Source organism: Aptenodytes forsteri, unplaced genomic scaffold (assembly GCF_000699145.1).
Source record: "Aptenodytes forsteri isolate BGI_AS27 unplaced genomic scaffold, ASM69914v1 Scaffold57, whole genome shotgun sequence".
In the NCBI taxonomy this organism is placed as follows: Eukaryota; Metazoa; Chordata; class Aves; order Sphenisciformes; family Spheniscidae; genus Aptenodytes; species Aptenodytes forsteri.
The window spans coordinates 918447-945322 of record NW_008796220.1 but is presented as its reverse complement, the minus strand read 5'-3'; the positions used below and the strand labels follow the sequence as shown (position 1 = coordinate 945322).

Below are 26876 nucleotides of genomic sequence, written 5' to 3'. Positions count from 1 at the left end.
CGTGTGGGGAAGGGTCTCTTTTTTTCTCTGCCCTAGATCATATCAAATCCACTAAAGCCACCACAGCATGTCTAGTGAAGTCTGTTCAACAAACTGTTCTGGAACTGGCTCCATTTGGTGGAAGATCACTGAATTTGGGTAATGAGAAGATGGTGGCATTTTCTTCTGGTCAGGAAAAGAACGGATGGTGACAGAAGGAAAAAAGTATCTCTGCTCCACCATCGTCTGAGTCTTAAATGCCAGATGTTTTTAAATAAACAAAACTAAAGAACTGTGTCCATCTTTGTGCTTCTGGCTATTATTTCATAGAATGTGGTTACAATCAAATAGAGAGGCTCATTTAAAGTGGGAGAAAAGGCTTCATGTCCATTAGTTACTTTGAGATTTGTGTCTTCTCTGTTCGTTTCTTAAGAGCTCTCCTACGCCTCAGATAAGTCCTCTTTACCTCTTTGCTGGAACATCTCACAAGGGGATAGAATGCAGGAGAGCAGGGGAGGTGGGAAACAACATTGACTTGATGATTACGTGGCATCTTCTTCATCTCTCAAGCAGATCAGCCTGAAGTCCATGGGTGGAAGACCAGGTTATGCAGTTATGATGTCCCCATGGTTTTCAGCTAACACCAGGCTGTTCCAGGAGTCCTGTTTGGAGCTGGTTTGTGGAGACTGGCTGATAGCTGACTGGTAAGCCTGCGGGGAAAGCTTCAGAGACGAAATCGCAGGGTGAATAGATGATCCATGTCCAGACATGGCAGAGACTGAGAATGCCTACGGAAAAAGGAAAATCCTGTGAAGAAAGCTTCAAACCATAGAGGACCCTATCAATCCCTTTATGGGGGCTGGTGCTGTTGAAATAACCTGTCTGCGGATTTGCTGTAGAGCTGCAGGTTGCAGCTGATGCGTGATACTTTGGACAGGCTCTTTCCTTCTTGTTCCAGACCCTGTTCTTTCCTATTACTGTATACGGGCCATCTTGTTCTCTTCTAAATGTCTAAATGTTCTCTTCTAAAAGATCATTTTACCTCCCAAGGCTTGAGATTTCATTGGCCTTGGGCTCTCCTAGCTTACAAATAGCCTCCTGTGGATCGCAGGGCACATAACAGTGCTGCAAAGTGCTGCAGGTGCAGGATCAGTCCGGCACAACGCTCAACCACATATGTTTTTTTCTCCAGGGCTCATTTTGTTTAAACACTGGCGTTCCCTGTACGAACCCAAAAGGAGAGCAACTATCATATACCTCTTCCTCTTAATCGTGCTGTGCTATGGGGATTCTTAACCAAGGCACAGTTATTAAACCTGCAGACATTCGCGCAGGTCAGCTTCCAGATCGGGGTGTTGCTCAGCAGGATACGCACCTTGTGTGGATGCAGTGCTGGTCCCAAGACATCTAGTGGTGGATACGGTGCAGAGCACACCACTTTACCCTCCAGCTCTCTGCCATCATGCTGGCTTGCTTTACCTTTGCAGGGCCTCGACTCAGTTAGATTTGAGCTGTGTGAGTTTATTCTCCTCACACTGCGTTTCTCATATCGCTCAACACACAGCCAGCCAGTGCAGAGGAAGTAGGGTAATACCGCCAAGTTTTTCCTTGCTCAAGACAAATCAAATCAAATCAAATCATACAAAGGGAGTGGGCATTTTCTTGCTGTGGGACCTATATAGCTGCCCAGCTAGAAGGAATTTCATGTTTTCAGCAAAGCTGCTACTTCTTGTTGTCCATTCAGAACTGCCGCACATCACTAAAAAGCTATATTGTGCTGTAGACATGGTGACAAGAATGTGGGGTTTTGCCCCATCCCAGAGGATCGATCTCTTACTGTGAACTCCTAGACCCCTGGGTTGAAAAGAGGCAGCCTTTTTCCACAGAGGTTTTGAGGATGGTCTTCTCACCATGTCTACCGTCCTAGTTCCCATCTTTGTCCCACTGCCAGCATCTCCCCTCTGTACCTGAGAAATTGGGCTGGGGTGCCCGTAATGAGATGAGAGCCCAGGTTCTGTTTTTATGGGGCGCATTTCCTCAGTGGTCGTGGCGCTGCTGCTGCTGCTGGTGGAGCTGGTGGTCGGGGTAAGACTCTCGCTGCTGGACGGACCTGTGAGAAAGCGGACAGTAAACCAGGCTCTTCCCAAAGACCTTTCAGTACAGAGCTGTACCCACCCACACAAAGCTAGTGTAGGTAAAAATAAAAAATAAAGAGTCGGAAGGGCTTTGTTACTGCTGAAAGGCATTCAGACATCCCCCATTTTTGAAGAATCAGCCCATTTTGTGGTTGGGTGTCTGACTTGCAGGACACGATGCTCAGAAACACAGGCGCACGCACGTATACACATGCAATAAACTCCCTCGTTCAACACTTACCTGCTGGCGTCTTTGTTTTGTTAAGGTTCTTCGGCTTGCGCTTCCTCGTCTGAATGCCCTCTTTTCTCATGGCTAAAGGCCTTGGAACCTGCAGACCCAAATATAAAAGCACATTGGTTTCTGTATGTCCATAAGGTCATCTAGGAGAACATGATTCCAGCTCTACCTCGTAGGCGCCATGAAAACCAACTGATTTAATTGAAAGCAAAAACAAGATGGAGCCCAAAATCACTGGTCAGCACTGCTGTGTGAAGAGATATGTCAAAGCTACAAGATGTGCATCCAAATGGGAATAGATAGGGTTTCCACACCATAGGTATAGAGTGTTTTAAGGCCAGAGGGGAACAACAGCTCATCTGATTTACTTTCCTGTTTAACTCAGAGCAGAAGACTCTTTCTGGCTAATGGCTGCTTTCTGGAAAGGTACCAGGCCTGTGTGGGGAGACCTCCCTTAGGAACTGATCCCACTGAGGTAGTCACCCTCATGGTCAGAAACACGCTGGGATTTCTAGGAATAGTTTGTTGGGTTAGGTGAGGCTTCCCCTCATCCACCTTGTCTTCCAGCTTTGACCTGTCTCTCATGAATGCTCTTCCATCCGCTCTGAAGCACTGGAAATCCTTGAGAGCATGGATGTGTATAAAAAAAAACCCTAGGAGAAGCAATGAGAAGCAGAAGGGGGTTTGCTACCAAGCAATCGCCAGGATGTTGAAGGCCTCTGTCTCTGCCTTTGGGGGTGGCCTTGTTGCCACTGACTGGTGGGAGGAGGACTGGAGATTTGCATCTTAAAGTCCTGCTATGCCTTGGACTCCAACGGGACTCTTCTAGGTATATCAGACATAACATACATACATGAAGCCCCCACTGACAGGAAGAGACTATCTGGACACCCGTGCAAGAAAAGTCATCGATCGCTCCCGTGACAAGTCTACAACCAAGTCTTAGCTGGGATCTGACACCCCGTGTGGAAGGGCAAAGCCCTTCTTTGTGCTGCTGACTCAGATTTTTCACTAAAGTGCCTGAATTTAGGTGGGAAGAATCTGGGCCTCGGTTTTTGGGGTTTTAAGACTTGGATGCAAAGGGTAGCTAATCAGTACGTGAGAAATGCCCTGCACGCATCACCCCTTGCCAGTATAAACATGTTGTAATGTTGAGGGGGACTAAAACCCGGAGGGACAGCAGGAAAAACAGCTCCAGGAGAGCAGCGAGTTGTGCAACGAACCCAATCCCCAGCTTGGTGCTATCGATACCCTCCCCATAAAGAGTAAAGATCAATGAAGGCGTTACCCCATGGAGCTTCATGTAGAGTCCGCAGGCGTTACAGACGGGCTCTCCCTCGGCATTTCTGCGCCAGAGCGTGGTTGTCGTTGTGTGGCAGTTGGCACAAGAGAGGCCGACGCGGCGGGAAGCCGACTGCGAGAAAACGCAGAGGAAGAAAACACATCAGCCCTCCACTGCTGCCACCGGCAGCATCTCAGATCCCAACGAGCTGGCTCCAGCACGCCTCGGCTTTTCCTCTCCTCCTGCCACTCTTATTTCTCTGCCTTTTTCTCTTCTCACCTTGCTGCAGTGGATAACACAGTTGCCTTTTTCTTCCCCTCTTGCCTTTCAGCTTCTGCTCCACTGCCTTTCCACTGCCTCCTGCCTGCCAGCGCTGCGCAGACATCTCAGCTGTCCTGAGGCATCTCAGATGGTGCCAGAGACATCACCTGAACAGAGCCCCAGATTTCCAGCGGGTCTAGTAGCAGCTTAGAGACCCACTGCACGTGCGCACACCTAGACTAAGGTGTCTGGATCTCAGACCGTCCTGCCCTTTCAGGCTCCCAAGCCCTTCACCTTCCAAGCATCATGGCATATCCCAAGAAGACATTATCATTGCCATGAATGTTACATACTCCTTGCTGGCTTTGCGTGATGTTGCTCGTGTGGCTTGAGGGGGAGATAAGAAAAACAGTGCTTCCAGCAGCATCGTCTTCCTAAAGATAAAGAGGGATAATTAATAGGAAACCCCACTAATGAAGCAGTACAGGGAACAGGCCTTTTGAAGTTCCCTTTCTGGGTCAACTGGTTTGGCCAGGCTCAAAAGGCCACAGGAGGAAGACAATGGGCTTGAAACCACATAAAATACCAGTTTTGAGCTTGGAAGCAGAGTGGGACATGGGGGAAGAAAAAGCCACATCTCCACGCCCCCTAAAGATAAAGAGGGATAATTAATAGGAAACCCCACTAATGAAGCAGTACAGGGAACAGGCCTTTTGAAGTTCCCTTTCTGGGTCAACTGGTTTGGCCAGGCTCAAAAGGCCACAGGAGGAAGACAATGGGCTTGAAACCACATAAAATACCAGTTTTGAGCTTGGAAGCAGAGTGGGACATGGGGGAAGAAAAAGCCACATCCTCCACGCCCGCCTGACTTCCCAGCATCCTTCAAAGCTCAGGTCTTAAGAGGCTGAGGATAAAGTCTGGATGGGCTGGGGTCAAATTCCCTCTTTGCTTGCTGATAAACTGGGGACTGAGCAGAAGTGCTAGAGCTGTGTGAAGATGCCTGTTCTCGCTGTGCCTGATGAGGAGCCTATAGGGAGGAAATCTGGTGGTCTTGGACATCTACCCAGCTCTGCAGACCCAAACAGCAGAGCTGGCAGCTCTGTAATGGGGTGAAAGCCTGGGAGATGAGGACCTGGCAGCTACCAGGGATTTCCTCTGTGATCTTTGCCACAGTTGTCTCCCTGTGTCTTCTTCCTCATTACAAAACCGGATCAGTTAATCTATGGCAGCAGGACAATAAAAAATGAAATTCAAGTACTTCTTAAGACTTTGAAAGCTGGAAACCCCTTTGGTGCAGAGAAACCAAGCACTGAAAGCCTGGGAGATGAGGACCTGGCAGCTACCAGGGATTTCCTCTGTGATCTTTGCCACAGTTGTCTCCCTGTGTCTTCTTCCTCATTACAAAACCGGATCAGTTAATCTATGGCAGCAGGACAATAAAAAATGAAATTCAAGTACTTCTTAAGACTTTGAAAGCTGGAAACCCCTTTGGTGCAGAGAAACCAAACACTTACGCTTTAGTTGTAACCTCAACATGCATTAGCTTCAATCATCGGCCTTTGTAAGTGGACTGAGAGCTTAAAAGAGAGCTTGCAGCAGAGGCAAAGATCTCCCCTTGCAGGGCTCTCTGGTATACCTCTGTTTCTGAAAAATGGGGTTACACAGTGACAGATTAAACCCCATCACTTATACTGAATATATTTATTCAGGTAGACCAATTGTCATTACTTTAACCACATGCCTATATTGCATCCCTAGACATATCCTCCTTTTCTTCATGGAAATTCTCTTCCAGAAGAAAAAGCAGGAATTTGGCCATTTTTGTAAGACTTCCAGATTGCCATCTGCCCAGCCAAGTGGCAGGAACGCACGTACAGATCTGCACAGCTCATGCATTTATATTTCTCATGGGGTTTTCCAAGCCTTACCCCAAGGCCGTGCAGAGTTAAAAGCATGCATTGTTGCTTGCTCCGAAGGACCAAGCCTGGTACCCAACGGGACATTCCTGACTACACAGATGTGCTCAAGGATAACATGTAGACCAGTAAATGAAACAGGGCAAGGGCCTGAGTGCCAGGGTGCAGAAACTGCCTGGCTCAGTCAGCGCGATGTCTAAGAAGGGGTTTTCACAAGAGGGCGCTGGGTGGCTGTGGCTGGTAGCAGCGCTCAAGCTGCCAGTGTCATTTTTGACACTTGCAGGGGACGCGGCTGGGTTTGAGCACAGGCAGGTCTGGGCGATGCGAAGGGCAGGGCAGGTTGAGGATGGAGCTTCATGGAAGACAAGGAGTGGGGAACTGCGGCCCTGAGGGATGGCTTGCTGGCTTTTTGCTGCCTGGGGTCACAGTGGCCCCGTGTCCATGGGGCCCAGACTACAGAGACCTTCCCAAAACCCCTCACCAAAATGGGCAGGGACAGGCAGGATATCAACACCGAGATGTTCCCATCCCCAGGTTCCTCATGCATACCCCATCCTGACTCCACAGGCGTTGGGATGCCCTGACCCCACAGGCTTTGGGATGCCCTGACCTGCCCCACAAGCTCTGCTTCAGCTCACCCAACAGAGCCGGGATGAGGGTGTCCAGAAAAGGTGGCCAGTCACCATGAAGCGACGGGAGAATAAGGACCCTGAGGGTAAGAGAAGATGGACTGGTGGTGTGGTGGAGCTGGAAAGGGTTTCCATTCATCCTAATATGCCTACAGGGATACTAAAGCAAAGACCGGCTTTTGCTAAACCGGCACCACAGTACTGCCCCTGTGTCCTACAGCCCCTTCCACTGCCTGGCCTGGGTGTCTGCAGAACTGGTCTGGACAGTACAAGGTCTTGGAGTGTACCAAGCACAAGACAATCTGGCTTATTTTGGAAATCTGGACCAAAACCACCTAGGTTGGGCAGATGGGGACCCAAGGAGTTGAAACACCCCTGGCATCTCCACATAGCTGAGGTCTTTTTGCCTCACCCTCACAGACAGCCTTGCCCCCCATGCGTTGTGTGATCTCGACTTACCAGCCTCCTCTGAGGTTTGAACAAGGGCCGGTTGATGCCATTCATCTTGTGGTAGAGCCCGCAGGCGTTGCAGAGGTAGTGCCCCGTGCCATCTCTCCTCCAGAGTGGGGTGGACATGGCCCCACAGTTGACACATTCTCGCCCCTCTGAATAATCATCAAAAAATTCTGCTGCCATGATGGGAGAGAAGGGAAAAGACTTGGTTAATTAGGCGGCCGTACATTTAATTTCTGGTCTGGTTCTCAATATTTGAGCCCAGAAGTGACATTTCAAGAAATCACAAACATTCTGATTTTACAGGGTGCAAGAAACAGCTCTTCCTTTCTCAAGGAAGCCCCTGGGATTATTGGGAAGAGGAACCCCTTTCCCTGCCATACAGTGTTGGCTGCAGGACTTCTGTGGCAGCAGGGATGTGCTGGGACACAGATACAAGGAGACAGAAATAGAAACCTTCCCTTCTGCTCTGACGTTATCCAATTTTCAAGATTGGGCCTAGCCAGGGCAAACAGATTGGGGCAGGCGAACAGCCGTGTTTACAATCAAGACAAATTGCCTGCGACCGCGGACAAACACAAGCCTGGACCCACGAAGCAGAACCACCCAGAGATCAGACAGCTGCCCGAGCACCTCTCAACGGGGCTGAAGCAAGTGTGGGCAGGGAAAGCCGTGCCTGTGCGCCCTGCTCCCCCGCAGGACTGCTCCTCACCCAGCCCATGCCAGCTCCCACCCAGCCCCTCTGCAGAGGGGAACGGCTGCAGAGCACCAAGGGGGAGAGACGTTCACGTGCCTTCGCCCTGTTCTCTGCGTGAGAAGCATCTCCTGAACTGCAAGGACTACAACAACATGTGCAACCCCAGCTCAGGCTGTCAGCTGACAGACATCACTGGGCATTCACAGATGTCAGAGACTCAGCTTTTGATGCAAATCTCCATCGTGCTTGATGTCACTCTCCAGGGCTTGGTGCATTCACCCATCACGTTCCTGGTTCACCCACCACCGGGGCCCGGCTGCAGCTGTGATCTGAGGGTGAGGACAACTGCCCTGGGCTGGGCCAGTCCAACCCCTCTGGCTATGGCAGGTCCGTATCATCTGCAAGGCGGTGCAGAGGTCAACACAACGCACCTCGACTGCATCATCATTTGGAAAGACACAGGTCAGCTCACCCTTGGATACAATGCCCTTGAGAAGGCAAGAACTTCACCTAATAAAATATAAGCATCAGCTATAGGCCTTGCTGAGATGTAAATATAGCTGCATCTGGCTGGCATGGCCCTTGAAAACGTGCGTTCCTCATGGTGATCCCACCTGGAGAGTATCAGCTATTGAGTTCAGCTTGGGGATGTATTTTGTTCTGTTACAAAACCATTCCTTCCTGCACGTGGACACGTTCTGTTGCGGGCACCAAGAAGGGAACGCTAGATGGTAAAATAATTGGGGAGAAGAAGAAAATGACAAATGACAGCAAACGGCTCCATTACTTAGCATAGGCTGGGAATAAACCAGGCTGCTGAAAAAATTCCCGACAAACTGCAGCGCACAGGAGACGTTTGGAGGACGGCAAGAGCTTTGCATCAGGACCTTCAGCCATTACAGACCAGCATAACGTTAACTCTTAAAACGTTATTGTGCATCTTGCTGTATTTTGTGCTTGTCCGCCTGCTTGTTATATGAGTATCTCAGCTTTCTGCTGGAATATAATAGTTCCCCAAACAGCAAACCAACAAAATTTGGCTTCTTGCCGATCTGTGTCTCAATCCCATGTGGATTCTCTGAGATCTAATAAGGGTTATGTTCAAACATCAGCCTTATTTTCTCTCTTCTCCAGACTATTTTTGGAAAACCTGTAGGAAACTACATAACCATGAAACAGCCAAAGGATTAAAAAATTACTAAAGTGGCGCCAGTAAACAGAGACACAGAGAAAAAGATTCACGTGAGCCTAATCCTCCCTAGAAAACCAGGCTAAAAATGGCAAGAGATTACACCGTGTGCCCATGGGGAAATACTAGAAAACAGTAAATGAGTGTACCCAAGGGGCTCTGGAGCCAGAAAAAAAGGAATCCAGTATCTTCTCAGCAGCTTAGGAAAATCTCATTACCTTTGACCAATTCTGGTGGTTTAGGAAAGATGGGAATCCCTCCAGGTGATTTTTGTACACGTGGATTCAGTGATACTGTAACCATAATGCCTCACTTTCCCCTTTAAAATCACCATTGAGTTGCAGCCAAAATCTAGATCAAATAAACTTCCTTTGAAAAGAGAGGGGATTGGAACAGCTGGTCAGGAAAGAACTAATTTCCTCATAAAATCTCAAGAAAGGAAAGCATTTCACTATTTTTTTCATCTTAGAAGTTGTTGAGGTTTTTGATTATCATTTTCCAAAGAAAAAGCCAAATTATTTTCACAGTAATTTTTGTCTTGTGAGAAAATCCCTCCTTCTTTGAAAATAATTCAGTACAAAGTCATTAACATCATCCAGGGAGAATTAGCAGAGCAGAAGTAGTCTGAAGATAAGTTAAAACTCTTGACCGATTTGAGTTGTGTCTGTGACTAATTACAAAATATCATCTTTCCTGGAGATTTTTCATCCAGAAAACCAAAATCTGAAAGTTTTTTTATCAAAGAAAAAGGAGGAAATTCCTAATGGTCCCTCAGAAATGTAAAGAGTTGGACTAGCTCTTGAACAGGAAGGTCCCTCAAAATGGGTATGATAAGAAGAAATGTCAAGTATAAGTACGGGTATACTTCTGTTTTTAGAAAAAAACAGAGGATGTGGAGTTTAAACCAGGCAAAGTGTAAGTCTCTTATTTTCTGACAATAATCAAAATTGCTAATGAATATTGAACGTTATTTCCTAAGAGTTTGTGTGACACCCAGCTCCACTGTCCACATTATTTTCACTGTTGGTTTGTAACCAGACATCCAAAAGACCGGCGCAAAGCAGTCTTGAGACCCGCTCTCCTTTTTCATCTGTATTTGTTTGAGCTATATTCTTCACCACTTGTTTGGTGGTTTGGGTTTTGGGGTTTTTTTTTTTTCAGTTTCCATGGGATTTGGACTGCAGCTTCTCTCTTGAGGGACTTTCACTGGTTTAAGTTTCCAAAAGTCCTCTTCTGCTTCCGTAGTAATAACATTTGTGTGATTTTCCCTTCTCAGCTGCAGACAAAGGTGATCCTTGTGAACGTTAATAAACAGGACTCACTGGTGCTCGAGACGGGGAAAGGAACAGACTTTGTTCCCAGGGCACATTGAGGCTCCACGCAATGGGTGGCTCTCCCTAATCGCAGCCCTTATGGGGCGATATCAGATGGGTGTGTCCCTTGCGTGCACCACCCAGTGCTGAGTCAGAAGATGACATCTGCAGAGTGCAACCTCATTAAAACCATTCCTGGAGCCCCGTCAGAGCAGAGGGAGCTCCTTGACCTCAAGAGATCTCACCTGGAGGAGAAATATCCTGCTTCGAAGTATGCTTGATGATGGCAAAGGATGTGTCTCGGACGCTACTGGATACTGGCTCGGAGAAGATGATGCAGGCCTAGTGCATGCCCGTTAGTGAACAAAGGACATTTGGGCCCCAATGGAGAAGTGGAAGGCAAAGGACTGGATTTCTTTCTAAAAGAGGTGCTGTAATTTCACAGCGTCACTAAACTCAGGGATGAAGTTGCCGAGGGGAGCTTTCTGAGCTGACCTTCTGGCCGCACAGCTGAGACATCCCGGCTGCTCTTAAAAACCTGAGGGTCTACAAAATAATGAGAGTATCACCTGAAGAGCTGCAGCCCGTGCAGTTTGGCGTGGGTGGGTATCCAGACCTAGGAAACCCAAACGTTCCCAGGGCTCAGAGCCCACAGGAACTGCGATCCACTGGCAGGTTGAGCTATATTGGGCATGAAGGTCACTGGGCTTCAAGCGCACTAATTGTTTAATTTGCCATTGTTATTAATAATGGGGATTAAGGAGGTTCCCCGGGAAAAAACAGCAAAGTGTTTTCTTGGCTTCTGTCTCAGGGCTGGAGCTCTAAATCCTGGCATTATGAGCTCCCCTGACACTTATTCCTTGTACTTAGCAGCCGGGAAAGGAAACGTTTATTCAGGCAGCAAATTGCCCGAGCGGCTCCCGGAGGGCCCTGAACAATGCGGGGGGAAGGAAAGGCTCCCCCAGTCGCACTCAGGGTAATAATTTCCGTTTCGTGGCACAGGAGCCGCTGCCTGATAATGGAGATTTATGGGTCCGTCCCGTGACCTCTGTAATAGCCTTTCTGCTGGAAAGATTTACTCCCTCTCCCAAAGCCAGGTATGGCCGGCACTGGGACAGGGTTGAGGAAAGGATCGCGTCTGCTGGTTAGGCTGAGGAGGACACCAGCCCATGGCTGGAGTGGCCTCGTGTGTGCTGCATGGCCTCATCTTCCTCTTTGAACATACAGCTCCCCCAAGGGCCTTTGCCCAGCCCTTATCTTGGATAGTATCAGCCTTGGGATCGGTCACGCAGGCAGATCATGAAATCTCGCTGAATGACCCAGCCGGTGGAGAGGAGGGATTGGGTCTTGTCCCTGTCCTGGTCATCGGCTTGCTGTGTAAAAGGAGATCTTTTTCCCCTCACACCTATAGTTTATGAGGACTGCAAGGTCCCCAGGGCAGGAAATGTCACTTGTGTCTTGCACAACAGTCTCCTAATCTTGGGTGAGGCCTTGAGCATGCTAATGTCAGAAATACTTTCCACAATGGGACATTCGGTCCCCAGGGAGCCAGGAACAACTCCTAAGTGGGGCACTGGGGTCTGGTAGGGAAAAAGCATTCTTGGATATGGCCCTTCATGGCTCTTAGTCATTGGGAGTGGTCCTTCACACTGACCGCCAGGTCCACAGAGATCAACTGGTGCGGACAATGCAGGGCTCAACAAGAAAGCAGATCTGAGCACCGCCAGCCAGCCCACACCTACAGGCACTTTTCCCAGCATGGCTAGGACATGACAGTATCTCTGACCAAGGACATGGCCCACCCAAAGTCTGAGTACTTTTGTCTTCCCAACCAGGAGAATCAGATACCCTCTCGCAACCAAGTCAGCTGGAGATCAGAGGGAGGTTGCCCAGGGCTTGAGTCTGAAGAGTGGCTTGAACTGCCTTCTCTGGGTCTTTCCACCGTCTCTGCAAACCCCAACTCTGCCAGCCTGACAGCATGCCCATTCCTAGGTCCAGACCTTCTGGGTTTGTTTGGGCTTTTCTTTAGCAACCCTAAATCTGTTAACCTTGGAGAGATCATCATGAACGTGTAAACCTGATGGATCGGGACCCAAAAGAATAATAACAGTAAAAGCACCTCCGATAGAGAGACTCTAAATCCTTCAGTTCAGAGTCAACAACCAGTTTATAAGTTTTTGTTCCCAAACCAGCCTCTAGAAGGGGACAAAGAGCCCTCCCTCCACTGGTTTGGGTCAGACCCTGTTGTTGCTGCATGAGAAACAACAACAAGGTTGTCTACCCTCTTCTGCCCTCCAGTCCTCTCCTGCCTGCACCCCCTCTGGGTGAAGAGGAATGGAAGGAGACTTCCATTAATATAGCACTGGAGTTTTGTTTACAGCTGGAGAGATATTTAATATCAACATTTCCCTCTGCAAAAGTGTCTTCTCAACCCAGTGAAGCAACTCAGCAAAGGAGAAGCTGTCCTTCAAACACAGCCAGGCACTTACAGGCTCTAAACAGACCCTGAGAGCAGTTTTCCCCACAGAGAAGCAGTTTCCTAAAACGATTTGTTATGATAAGAGGTGAGAGCCACATTCCTGTGTATACATGAATCCCAAATGGACTCTCAGGGGCACTTGCAGCTGAGGCAAAGGACATTGGCCCCTCGGACACATGGACACCCTGGGATCCCACCCAAGACACCCTCACCTTCTGCTTCAAGGGACAGCCATGACAGCACAGCAGGGGGACACGGGATTTGCCATTCCCAGCTGCTCAGGATGGTTTGTCCCAAATCCCAAGAGTGTTTCCACCCAAGACACCCTCACCTTCTGCTTCAGGGCCCAGCCACGACAGCACAGCAGGGGGACACGGGATTTGCCATTCCCAGCTGCTCAGGATGGTTTGTCCCAAATCCCAAGAGTGTTTCCATTAAAAAGTGACAAAAAAAATCCTTCCACAAAGGTTCAAGCCTTCAGGGATCCTTTTAATAAGCGTTGTGCTGCAGCTAGTGGAGCTGAAAGTCACATCTTCTATTTCTTTTGAATGGGTTGAGATGCTCCCATGAATTGCATGACTCCAGAAGCTGAAGTTTCAAGGGGAAAAACCCACCAAAAGGTTTCTGGTCAGACCACAGCAGTTAAAAGTGCCGGTCGGTTTGGTACCGTGGCAGAGCAGGGCTGAACTGGAAAGGAAGACAGCAGCAAAAACCAAGGAGAGATCTGTAGCCAAAAGAAAGCTGTCAGTAAGCCTTTCCTTTTTCGACGGGGACATCATCAGCTTGACACACAGACTGGGATCAGAAAGCCCGTGTGCATTATCTTACCCTTCAGCTAACGGATCCGAGGATGTTTCTGTAAAAAAACAGGTTCTGCCCATTGGCTTTTCTCCCCCTCCCTCTTCTCTGCCTGTTTCCCCTCTGACAGAATTTTGGGGAACTTCATCCAGGGCCCCACTATTTTACAGACTAATGGGACCTAGACATGGGGAGAGCGGGACAGTGGCTGTTCGAGTAGTGCCCATCACTGGGTTGGTTGCTGGTGGGAATGTGGCTCCCTATTCTCCTCTGATCTGGATTACCAGAAGACATCACCTGTGTGATGGCTGATCTGCTGGAAATGGAGAAGCAGGTAAATTCCCTACGCTTAGCCAGAAACACAGTTTCAAGCAAAATGCGTCATTGCGCAGCTTCACAGAAATGGCCCGTTGCTGTCCCAGAATGTTTTGGGGTTTATCTGAGACGTCTACGGTGGCAAAAATTCTTGGTTACTCGCTGCCTAGACCAAACAGCTTTCCCCCTGCAAACCAAAAGACCCTACTTATTGCTTCGAAAGCACTCAACCTACAGTCTGGCTGAGCCACACGCTGCTTTCAAAAAGGCGAAGAAATCTGTTTTTTCCTTGCTTCGGGAAACACCACAGCGAGAATGTTCCTGTGCAACCCTTCCCAGGCCAAATGTTTCACGTCAAGGCAAAGGGAACATTGTGTCCCCCCCCTGCAAAGCTCCCTCCTCTGCCTGCGGCAAGCCAAGGTCTATGGCACACACCATTGCCAACAGCCAAGAATACTCCTTTCCTTCATGGATATATTTTCCCCAGTTTGAAGGACAGTGGAGGTAGAAGCAGCCAAGGGACCAGCTGAGATCATGTGCAAGAGGGACACGACGGGAAGGTTGGTCAAATCCTGGGCCTGGATTTGAGTTCAGTCTTGGCTCTGCAATAGGCTTCCCTTGAGCGAGGCTTTTCATCTCCTTGCGACACTGTTCTTCCCTCGTGAGAAGGAGCAAAGGCTCTTCCCTGCCTCACTGGAGGGGGGCAACAGGACAACTTTCAAAGGCCGCAGTCATAGATGTGGGGACAAGCAGTGGATGGAAGAAGGGTGCGTGGAAACGGGCTGGATTCCTCTAAAGCAGATTCAAACAAACTGCCTGTTTTGGGAAGGGACAGGAGATGGTCCTGGGGGACTGGCCAACCTGGTTGCTTGGAAAAGCATTGACAGCTCTCCAGCACACCAGAACTACCAGACCCCAAACCATCAAGCCCAATGGTTGTACCAGAACTGGGTGGAGAGACTGTCGACCCACACGCTGAAGTACTGTGTCCCACATCCAAAAGGTACACAGTCTGCTATACAGGAGAGAGGCATGCAAACACCCCTTTTGGTAGGAGCACTTGCTGGCCACCCCTTTGATAGCAACTTGGTGTCCTACAGCAACTTCTGCTGACTGTCAAGCTGTGCATGACTGAACTCCAAGGTCTGCTTTCTTTTGCTGGGATGCACGCCTGATCCCACACACCAAGGTGACCTCCCCTTTCTTACTCCTACTTACAATTCTTACACTTGTAAATATCTGAGGCTCTTCTGATAAACAGGAGATTCCTCTGCTTATCGACTGTCCAAATATTTTTTAACAAATCTTAGATTAGCATGGAGAGCCCAGGGAATGGCCGGGATGGGGCCATCCACAGCCTGGGGTCTGCTTGGCAGGAGGCACCTGGAAATGGTCTTTCTTTCTTTTGACAAAGGAAAAATAGTTACAGCGTTATCCTCCTTGAAATACGTCCCATCTCAAAATGGACGTGCCCTAGCAGAGGCTCTTCTTGAGCCTTGAGATGACTGCAAGGGAAGGGTCACAGAATCACAGAATGGTTTGGGTTGGAAGGGACCTTTGAAGATCATCTAGTCCGTGGTGGGGAAAAAAATGTAAAGGAGCAGGAAAGCTTGGGATTTGCAATGCCATGATCCCACCTGGGCAGCTGTTTCTGAGTTGGGCACAGGCAATGGATCACCTCCGACGTGCGCAGCCATGGCTGAGGTACCCACAGGGGACCACGAGCAGGTGTGCTGTGGAGGCATGCCAAGCTGCTGCTCCACGGCTGAGCCATGGGAACTGGCCTTATGGCTACTGGGTAACTGGTGAACTGGGGCCAGTTACGGGGTAACTGGTGAACCCTGACCCTAAGCCCAGCTAGCAGAGTCTGGCCATGTTCAGATGCTCTCGGACCCTAATCTACAGTGGTCACATCCAAACTGCTTCCCAGGACCTGCATCAGGAGATTCCTGGGTCAGGCTGAGATGGTCTGTGCTTGGACCGTGCCAGGGGCCATGCTAACGATTGAAGAGCCTGGTCTGTTGGGTTCCCATGGCTGGCATCTGGCACTAGTTCATCATCAAGCATGACATAGCCTTCACGTGCTCTTGGCCCGCTTGGGCTCCTACAGAGCAGCTGATGAGCTGAAACTCCTTAAACCACGGGAACCCAATGGTTTGTGGTCGTACGTCCTAGTGCAGCATCTGTCTGTCTGATGGTGACCATCTGTCTGTCTGTAGAGGTGACTACCAGCACCCAGGTGGACCAAAGCCAGGGCCAGCTCTGGGCCCAGGAAATTGGTGCTGATTGGGATCATTACAAGGACATCAGCTAGCCAGATGTATGCAGACAACAGAGCCAAACTCTTCCCAATGGTGGGAGAAGGCACAAGGGGACGCAGCACAAACCACAGGCTGGGCATTAGGAAAAGCGTTTTCATTAGGAAATGGGGGAATTTCCATCCCTGGGCATTTCCAAGCCTCATCCAGATAAAGCCACAACTGACTGCAGCCACCGCTTGTGGTTGTCCTGCTTCAAGCAGGAGGCTGGACTAGAGATCTTCCGACCGGCATTTCTGCAATCCTGCAACTCCAGAAACTCAAAGGTGTTTGGTTTTTTTTTCCCAGACTGGTGCAGATGAGAAGGAAAGACATTTATCCAAGTCAAATGGGCAAAATCCTGCTTGTAGGAATACAATTAATTGTATTATTGTTATCATAAGTGTGTGTGTATTATACATGTGTATGTATATATGTGCATATATAAAAATGTATATATTTGTATATATACACATATACCATGTCCTTAAGAATGCCATTTTAGCAAGCTAGGAGTCATCCCTAATCAACTCTCTTCACTTTTGCTATTAGAATTATTATTCTATGGCTATATAGAACATAGCTGTATAGAACCATGTGTGTGTATATATATTTATATATACGTACACAAATATAACACACACACGTATATAAAAAAACCCACACACTTTATATATATAAAACATATATACACCATGTATACATGTAGATGTGGCACTTAGGGACATGGTTTAGTGGTGGACGTGGCAGCGCTAGGTTTACGGTTGGGCTCGATGATCTTAAAGGTCTTTTCCAACCTAAGCGATTCTATGATTCTATGTGTAGGAATGTATGAAATACGTAGGGTATATACCGCTCCACGTGTCTAAGCCTTCTCTGAGCACGACGACACTAACCAATATGGACGATCATGTGCATATCCAACCCCCCACCCCAGTTTTCTTTAGCTCACTAATTTGGACACAGGCCGTGGCTCCAATTCGGAGGTTTTACACTGATAAATGCCACTCAGAGGAGTTACACCAAAATAAGCTAGGCCAGATCCTGGCCTCCCTACGGGACGCCAGCCAGGGACAAACAAAAAGGTGTTTACTACGGTTCATCACGTTATAGGGGACAGTCAGTTTGTCTAACCCCTGGCCCTTCTCTTTTCCTCTTTTATTAGTTATTCTGAACGTTAAGTCAACTCAGCCCCCGAGCAGGGCGGGAGGATGGAGCGATTCTCCCGGCCACCGATAAAGCATCTGCAAAGGTCAGTTCGCACAGAAACTGCAGCCCAGGCCAATAGAACGGCAGGTACAGAACTTATCAGGGCAACATATAACTTGCAGTTTTTCTAACTCAATTGATTGGACCTTTTATCTAAAATAACAGGCATTATAAGATAGGCGAAAGTCGAGATAAGGAAGAAAACTGAGTAGGTCTTGAATCAAGATCAGCCTGGGGACAGGTTCAAACTCCCACACCTGCCCCGGAGGAATCAATGAAAGTTTCTTGGCGTCGCCCGCTCGTTTTGAAACGCTGCTGAAGTTGAGTGAACTTTGAGACCGCGGCGTTTATTCTGTGATTATAATTAACCTGCTCACCCGTTGTTATTGATTTTGCGTGAAGGGAGGTGACAGGCTGACTGGGATGTTGGTTTAGGAATAGAAATGGTTGGGGAGGGCAGGCAGTGGGGCGGGCAGTGGGGCAGGCAGGTAGCCCTGCCGGAGTGAGACCCTTCCCCAGCTGGGGGCGAAGGGATGGGGGTACAAGGGGGATTTCACCCTCCTGCTTGTGGCCCGGCTTGTGCTGGGATCTGGGAAAACCCTCGAGGCCAGATCTTCACATCCAGAGGGTGAATCAAAGCGTCGATGATCTGCCCCATTGAAGCAATGAAGGACCGAACGTGGGAAGCCCCTGGAGAAAAGCCTCGGTCGTACCCAGGATCCGGGGCATCCTCCCAGCCCGGGGGAGCGTGAGGAGCAGAAATCCCCCAAGCCAGCTGCCTCTCTCGTGCTCCACGTCACCAAGGCATGTCCCAACTCAGCGTCCTTCCCAGCAGCCAGTCCCCCGAGCAGCCAGCCCCTGGGGCCAGCACTGCCTTCCCAAAATAATCTCAGACATCTGGGGCCAAACATGTCATTCGGAGGAGTCCTGATGTCTGGGGCTCACCGCCTCCCTGATTTTTTTACAGCTCCAGCGCTGCAAGCCCTGAATATTAAGTAATGATGGCTCCCCAGCTTGCAAACCCAAGAGCCTGGCCTGGAAACTCATAGGAGTTTAAATAATAAATGCTAGGTTATTTTTTTGTCTCTTCTAGAGTTTCAGTGTGAAGGAATCAGGGTTTCCCAGCTTTTCTCTTGTCCAGAAAAGCTGCTCCATCCCTTCCTGCAAAACCAGAGCCTGACGTATGATAACATGACTCCGGAAGCTGGAGCTTGAAGGGGAACCGAGGCGCACGGAGGCACAACGGCTGGCAACAGCCGGAGGCAGGCAGCGGAGGAGCAGACAAGAGGGAGGTGTCTCCCAAACTGTTCGGAGACGGCTGCAGAGCCAAAGGAGACAGCCCACTCCCCCGGCCCTCGAGGCCGGAGGACAACCTGGAACTTGCTTAAATATTATAGACACAGCCAGAGAGCACCGTGCAAGCAGGAGCTGTGGGGGGGAAAAAAAAAGCAAGAATTGGCAAAATCTTGCTCTGAGGGAGCGGCACGGTCTCCTTCTCCCCCCCCCCCACTCCATCTCTGCCCCCAACCTCTTCTGCTGGGCTCGGGTTTTAACCTTTTAGGGGAGCCTGACGGCAACAGGCATCCAGCCCTACCCCGGCACCCCGTAAACGCACCGCACTGCAGCTGGAAGCATCGACCGGAGGAAAACGGCTGAGCTTTGGGAAGAAGAACAAGAGCAGGCAGCGGCGTCCCACCGCGGGACCTCTCCTGAAATGCTCCCCCGGCAGACACCGACCTAATTACCAGGGATTAGGAGGAAACATTTCCAGGCAGCGATTTTGTTATCCCAGATTCAGAAGCGTCCAGTACCAGTCCCTGGTGGAGACGGGAGATCAGCCCCGCTGCATCGCTCATCCAGCTGCCCTCACCCCACCTCTGGTGGAAAACTTACTTTTCCTTGACTTTCCATGAATTATTTTTTTTCCTCTTTCACAAACAAAATGAATTTGCGAGTCTCTCCCAAGGCTGGCGTGAGCTGTTCCAGCCCAGCTGGCTCCGATAAGGGGCTCATCAGCTTTACGGGTCACTAAAAATAATTAAAAGAAAAAAAAGCACAAATCCCTTCACGCTGCAACATATAAATCAAGTGGCCACTTTCCAGAAAGGAAAAAGAAAGGTCCCACTGGCTTTTGGGGAGCTTTCCTGTGCGATGGGCTTCACCTCCCCAAGAAAACCTGTAGGTCTCCAGATAGTTTGCAGGGGGCCGCGTTTCTTCCCTATGGAAGCTTCTTGCATGGGCCTGATCCTGCACCGGCTCCTGGCAAACCTCCCTTTGCTTTAAAACAGGGATGGTTTCAGCTCTGCACAGGCAAGGTGGGGTTTTTTTTTTTGTTTGTTTGGGTTTGTTGGGGTTTTTTTTTCCCACAGCCCATACTGGATCTGGTTTATGGGGAGGGCCCGATCCTGCAAGCCTTGCCTGGGCGAAACAGCACGATTGGCCTCAGAAAGACAGAGAAAACAGCAGAAAGACGTGGGAAGGACCCAACTTCCCCCCCCAAGGCGAAAGGTGCATCCTACATTTAGGTGTCCACCTAATAAAGCAAAAAAACTCTGTACCAGCAAATAACTGAGAGAAAAAAAAAAATCACCGGGCACTTATTGGAAAAGAAAAAAATTATGTTCGCTTCCAGTTGACACTGCCCCAAACTTGGCTTTAAAATCCAGACCTTGCCAAAACCCACAAGCTGAAACGTTTCAGCGCTGATGGCGGGGTCAGATCTATGTCCAGCTTCGAAAATCTCTGCCCGGATCTTCTTCCCTAGCAGACCCAGCGCCCGCCCGCCTGTGCTTTTTCGGGATGAGAAAATCCAGCTCCAGCTTATCATACTGAAAAAGAAATCGCCACCGAGTGCCCCGAGTGTTTAAAAGGGTGCAACAGCACGGGGAATGCCGCAAACTCAAGCGGACCCTGCAGCAAGCGACCTTCCGAAAAACTGCAAGGGAAAAAAAAAAAAACCCACAACATTTCTGCCGTACGAGACCTTACAACGGCATCGCTCGGCGCGGCAGAAACATGGGGGTTTTCGAAAGAGCCTTGAATACTGCTTGTCCCAGCCGCTGCGAAGGCAATGATGATCGAATTATTTTCAAGCGCTGTCACGCACGTGTAAGCACCCGTGTATAAAGACCTCACTGCTCAGGCATGGCAGATAATTGGGTTTAATTTGTCGTTACAGATGTATTTACAGCTCGGACCGGTCACCGTGACCGGTGGCGTGGGGAAGACTTGTAAAGGCCAGAGGGATTTTAATATTTTGCCGTAATGCTGGACGTTATCATACCCAGCTGCAAGGTTTTTGCCCCACAAAGGGGACCCACAAGGTTTTTTCCACCACCCCCCCCCAAAACAAAACAAAAAAACCCCTCAGTCCAACCTTATAATGAAATTTGCTTTTATAATTCGGGTTAATTTTGAAGGTAAGAGCACATTCTCACATATTTCCTTGGTTATTTAAGCAGCATTTCACACTCGCCCACTAAAGGCGTATTTACACCTTCCTGCCAGACAGCAGCGTGAATTCGGGATCCATCGACAAGGTGAATATTTGCCATTTCCAATCTCCTGCAATCCTCCAGGCATAATTACACACATCCGCCGCCCCCAAAGCCAGCCGTACCCGCAACAACCCAACCTCGCCAGTACGACTGAGGGGTTTTGGCAGCATAATTGCGTTATTCGGGGATCACACGTCCCCGTAACACGGGGTCGGCGCGGCCGTCCCCGGCAAAAAAAATCTGCATTTCTGCCTCTGCCCTCCCAGCGTGAGCAAAACCGGCCGCTTTAAAGCCACGAGCTGAGCTCTCGACACAGATCCCCGCCTGGTTTCGCAGGCGGTGGTGAGCCCCAAATGGGAGGCAGACGCTTCGTTAAGTCTTTTTATAAGGGGGTTGCAAAAGCCTCGAAGGACCCGAGATGTTCAGCTGCATCCCCCCACGTTCCTCTGCCTTGTGCCCCCCGGGAGGATCGCCGAGCAAGGGGAGATCCCCGAATATCCCATTTCTCCACCTCCTTTTCAGTAGGGAAATTGTAGGGAGGGAAGGACACACCAGGTTGGCGTGCGGGGCAGGGAATGTGGGAACAAAACCTCCCAAAGGAGATACGTTATATTTGCACCCCCTTTTTCCTACGCGTGCAGAGCTCTGCGGGGCTCGAGGAGCAAAAATTTCAGCCTGGAGCCCTGTGCCAGTGAGAAACAAGGTCTCTGCAGGTTTTGGGGCTACACTATCAAGGGGTTTTCTTAATTGCATTTTCCTTAAAATTGCGTTTTTCCACCTTTATTTTAACAGCCCCTGCACACACCCCCTCCCCAGCAGCAACAGGCTGCTGACCTTCAGGCACAAAAACTCGCTCATCTTGCTGCGCTGCTGCTTTCTCACCCAGTGTGGGATTTTATTTGCCGGTTGGTGCTTCGTCGGTGGTTCTTTTTCCGAGGCATCCTTAATTTTCCAGCTATCGGGAGCAAGATGGTTTGCCCATTCAAAATACCCAGCTGCGTTTGGGATAACCAGCTTTGGGGAGCCCCCCCTCTGCCTGCCGAGCCAAGGTTTCTCCATCATCGGAAAAGCACGGAGGCAGCAGGATGGGATCCACTGTCCTTTGGGAAACACCAGATAAACCCTCATCTGTTTCCAAGGATTTCGCCCCCAAACTGATGGAAATAAATACAGAAAGAGCAAAATATAGGCTGTCTCTCAAAAAAAAGAGAAAAAAAAAATCGCTGTTATTGTTACAGGGACAAAGACACGCACGTGAGTGCATGTCTGGAGGAGAAAAATAATTAATCCTGGCTTAATAAAGTCTTAGATTCAGGGCCACTATCCACTGCCTTAAGTTTTACTGCTTTACAAAAATTCACAAGCATTTATCAGGTATTATATACTACACCATGGCTGTTCTATGCAACATATGCATTTGTATTCGGTAATAAAGGTGCAGTTTTCAGTGAAGGCACTGTATTATTGCTAAGGGTGCGACAGTGCCCGTGACGGTGATATTTTTTATTATTATTGTTGCTTTATTTATAATTTAAAATATACCGTCCGGGGACTTGGGGAGTAAAAAACAGTTGTGTGTTTGAGCTCGATCTCGTGTCCCCTAATTCTATGGGTTTCATCCCAAATCCCAGACTGAGTGGTGACAATTAAATTAGGCGGGAGAGCAGAAGGCGGCTTGAAACCCGCGGGGGGAACAAAGCCCTGGGCCAACGTTCCCCGCCGGCGGAGCCGAGGTGAGAAATGCAACCTCTTGCAAAAGGGGGGATGCAGGGTCCCGTGCAAAATGCAGGCACGTCCTGTGGCCCCATCCCTCCATCCTATGGTCCCATCCCTCCGAGGGCAGGGACAGCAGAGATGCTGGGCTCCCCCCATCGCCCGCTGCCCCACGGGGAGCAGCCACCTTGTCCTTAGGTGCGCGGGGAAGGTCAGGGGCTGCTTGTTGGGCAGAGGATTGCAGCAAATGCCGATGACTCACTGGAAATGCTGGCCCCGGGGATGCTACAGGGCAAATCTCTTAGCATCCCTATGGGAAAGCTTAAGATCTGGTTCACAATCTCTCCCCCACCAGCAGCAGAGAAGACATTTTCCAACCCAGCGTCTGCTCCAGGCTTTGATCTTCCCAGATGCTGCTGCTGTGTTCAAACAGTGCCTGTTTGAGGAACCCTGATTTCCACTTAGTCAAAACACCCACCAGAAATGCCCACAGCCCCTCGCCCCGATTTACTCCCAACCACATCAACCTCCTCGATGCCACAGCAAAAGAAAAACCCCCGCCGCTTTTTTGCGAAAAGGCAAAATTACAGGGGGCGAGGATGGCAAACCGGGATCTGGCCCTCCATCCCGAGCCTGGAAGCGTCCAGGAGGCAGCAAGCGGCAGCGGGCTGGATGCGGTCGGGCTCCCGTGCCGCCCTCGATCCCCGCTCCCCTCTGCCTGGGGAAGGGGGAAGGGGCAAGCTGCTAGTTTTGGGACAGTTTTCAAGCGGTTTTTGGCTCTGGCAGGGAAGTCTCCTGAAAAGGGACTTTGCAGCGGATCCTTTTCATGCCTCATTAAGTCGGGAATTCACTCTAACCCCATCCCAGGCAATGCCTGGAGCAAGTTCACGGCCTCGGCCGGCCGCAGGGTCTGATCCTGCCCTTCAGGGTAATGAAATCATTTGCCAAACTTACCCTGAAAAGCCCAAATTTGGCCTTTTTGAACTCACACTGGGGAAAGTTTTTGAAATAGGCCCATGTGATTTATGCACCCGTCCTTCCCAGCACTTTATACTACACAGCTGCATTGGCACGTTTTAATCCAGGCCAAAATTCCTCTTATCAGGGAAAAACAAGAAGATCTTTATTTCTTTTAGAATCATTTTATTTGAATACGTTTTCACTAAACTTCTTTCCCCAGTGCATTGCTTTACAGCGGGGGAAAAATGCCATGCCCAATTGCACAGACTGCGTATCTATGTCCGCATATCCAGCTACACCTGCACAGACGTCATTATTAAAAAATTATAATAATTAATATTCTAATTATCCTGGGGGGCTCTGCAATTAGCGCTATCCAAAGGTGACGGTTCTCCAGGAAGCAAAATCACTGGAGGGAAATGAGAGCGCTGCAAAAATCGCTTGATTTAAGATAGCCTTGCGTGAAGGATTTTCCTTCCACCCTGAGATTCCTCATTGTGCAGAGAATAAAAATATCTTTAGTCCTAAGGAAAGGCAAAGGGAGAAGTCTGGGCTCCACCATGCCAGGGACTGCTCAGATGCTGAGCCAGGCTCAGATGTGTTATTAAAGTGGGTCTGTGATGGGTGCAATCCACGACGGTATTTCCCTCCCACGAAATCTTTCAGTGCCTTCGGTTTTTCAGCCCATCAGGGCTTTTCACCCTTGCTCATAAACTCCCCCCCCCCCGGCTTCTCCCCGCTCAGAAACCACCAGCCAGCCTTTACATGCTTCATACAACCCCCTCGATACCCACAGCCTGTGCACAGCATCGCCCCGGCGTCGAGAAGGGACCCGGCTGGCAGCAGCCCGGCAGCGGCCGCGTCCCGACTCGGGGAGAAGAGGGAAAGGGGCAGGTCTGGACCTTAAACCACTTGCCGGGGGAGCTGCCTTCCAGAAAAACCCATTTTAGTCCTGAATTTAAAACTCGCCAGCTTTCAGGCAGTTTCTTTTTTTTTTTTTTAACCAAAACCCAAGCACTTCTTATTTAAAACCCAAGTGCTTTTTCCACATTCAAGGCAGAGACATAATTAGACCCATGCTAATAAATCCCCTGGTTTCTGCCGCGCTGCCCTCGGCGATGCCGGGGGCGATACCGTGAATCCAGCACCCGAATCAGGACCTGGCGATGGAAAGGGGTCCCGTCTCCTTCCTCCTTCGTTAGCGACCGCTAACGTTTTCTGGACTGGCTCAACGCATCCCGTCTTCCCGGTGCTATTTAAGAGCCCAGGGAAAAAACACTTTTTGCCACCAAAATGCAGGCTGCGAAACCTGCAACGCAAACCGCTGCTTAACGCAGGGCTTGGAACCCCAAAATCACTACGCTCAATCTCTGGCACCTTAAAAGCTGCCGAGTAATTCCACAACTGCAATTCTTCATTTGCATTATTTTGGTTTTAAGTTATTTTTATTACTAAGAGCCCTTTTGAGACCACTGCAAAAAGGTGATATTTTTTTTCCCAAGGAAGAGATGGCGCAGTAGTCAAATAGGAATGCGCGTATGTCCTTGTGGATAATATTCAATTATTATTTGATTACTTGATTCACGCTGCTTTTTTCCCATACTTTCTACCTTCTCAGGGCTTCCCAAAAACCTTGCCTGGTTGGCCAAAACTTTATCCTTAAAGATAATCTGTTCCCCATTTTAAGCAATTTCATAACGCCCAAAGAAAAGCAAAAGGCATTGGCAAGGCCAAGCCTTCACCAACGCCCAACTTGCCTTTCTTTAACGTCTTCAAAGAATGCTAAAGATAAGCAAATCTTGCTAGACACGATGGACAAACTACCCTCCAAAATTCAGGTTAAAGGACGCAATCTTAAAATGTATCGGCAGACAAATTTGAGTCGTCTTCTTTGTTAAGCCCGACCCCGAAGCCGACAGAAATACCTTCATGGAGAGAAGGCGGGGAGGAAAAAAGGGTTTATGAAACGGCGATGAAGAGATGTGCCCCGCGTTTCCCTCCCCCTTTCTCCCTCTTCTGCCATACAAAATATAAAAGCAATATTTTAAACCATTCGGGCCAATTTCTGGTCGTAGGACCCAGGGGCGCTTAATGAAGTGAAAGGCTCCGAGACCGGGATCGGCACAAGAGATCAGGGCTGAGGTTTTTTGGGACAAGGAGGCACTGAAATATGGGGCTGGGTTGTTCAGATGTGCCTGGGAGTCCCCCAAAAAGCGTGATAATAAATGTGGATGCATTCCTGTTTCTCCTTCTCCATCATCTCTCCCCGCTCGGCGCCAAATTTCCCTTCACTTTCGCTTTTTCTAGCCTAACCAAGCTTTCCAAAAATTAAAAAAAAAGACATAACATAGAACAGCCCAAAGGGAAGATCTGGGATTCACGGGCCAAACTTTGATTTCCCCATTTTCCAAACGATTTTCCCCATTTTACACCTAAAGCAAGCCGGGGAAGGGGCTGCCTGCACGCCCACGGAGCATCGTGGTCCCGCACACCGCGGCCGTCCCCATTGCAGCCCCTCAACCCCCGCGGAGCTATTTGTGGAGCCAGCAGGCCCTTGCACGGGAGCTCGGCACACCGTTTCTTGCCGCTCCAGGCCTACTCTAAATTATATGGGGGTGAAACCCTCCCTCTCCCATCCCGACCCTGGCTGCGCTCACCTATGTTGGCGTGCCGGGCGGCTGCGGGCGTCCCTCGGCTCTGCAGGTTGTGCAGCATGGGGCCGTCGGAGGGGGAAGAAGTCCAAGTCGTGGCCATTTCAGGGCACATGTAAGCCGGGTAAGGGCTGGAATAGGAGCTGCCGAAACCCCTGCTGTACTGCTCCCTCCCGTTAGCAGAAAGGTTCAAGGAGCTGCTGTAAGCCGCCGCGGCTTCCCGGGAAGAGGTGGCAGGGATGGGGGTGCTGGTGGAGAAGGAGAACCGAGGTGACACGGGAGGGTGAGAAGATCCGGGGTTGTAAGCGGCGCTTTCGGCTCCGGGTTGAGTCCAGATGGAGTGGCTGGAGACGGGGCTGCCTTGCTGGGAAGAGCCGCTGCTCTGGAGGTATGGCAGGCTGGGGAGCATGGAGGTGACCCTCGTGGTGGGCACATAGACGGGGGAAGCTGCGGCCGCGCTGTGCATGAAGCCACCTGCCCCCTCGTACGCCGGAGGGCCGGGGTTAGCTGCCATGGCTAAACTCTGGTACATCTCGCGACGGGTCCCCCCAAACCCCAGCCAGGTCCCCGGCCACAATCCAGAGCGATGGGGGGCAGGTGAAAAACCCCAGGCTCCACTTTCCCCTGCGGTGAGCGGTGGCCGGAGCGGTCTCGCGTGGGTACAGCCTTCCAGCCAAAACCAAAACACCACCAGCAGTGCAATTTTCCTCCACCCCCCCTCTTCCCCACCGCCCACCTTCCCCACCTTCAGCCGGTCCGGCCGCCGCTCCGAGACCACAAGCAAGAAGTCCAGGTCCCTCCGGAGGAGAGATTTAGCTCCCGCCTGGATTTAGCTTCTCCCACCGGGCTCCATCCATCACCTCCC

At 49.9% G+C, this 26876-nt stretch overlaps 1 protein-coding gene across 2 annotated transcripts; it reads right to left on the bottom strand.

Moving 5' to 3' along the window:
* Positions 1-293: 293 nt before the first annotated feature.
* On the bottom strand, positions 294-26543 carry GATA4 (GATA binding protein 4). Of its 2 annotated transcripts, none has more exons than XM_009288948.1 (6): positions 26018-26543; positions 6900-7069; positions 3641-3766; positions 2356-2443; positions 1947-2089; positions 294-767 (listed from the first exon to the last, which is right to left on the bottom strand). In XM_009288948.1, exons 1-6 carry the CDS (start codon positions 26541-26543, stop codon positions 585-587), a joined length of 1236 nt encoding a protein of 411 aa, XP_009287223.1. In that variant the 3' UTR covers positions 294-584. The 2 variants fall into 2 exon arrangements, with proteins under 2 accessions (XP_009287223.1, XP_009287224.1); XM_009288949.1 differs by having other exon boundaries at positions 6900-7066.
* Between the last annotated feature and the right edge of the window lie 333 nt (positions 26544-26876).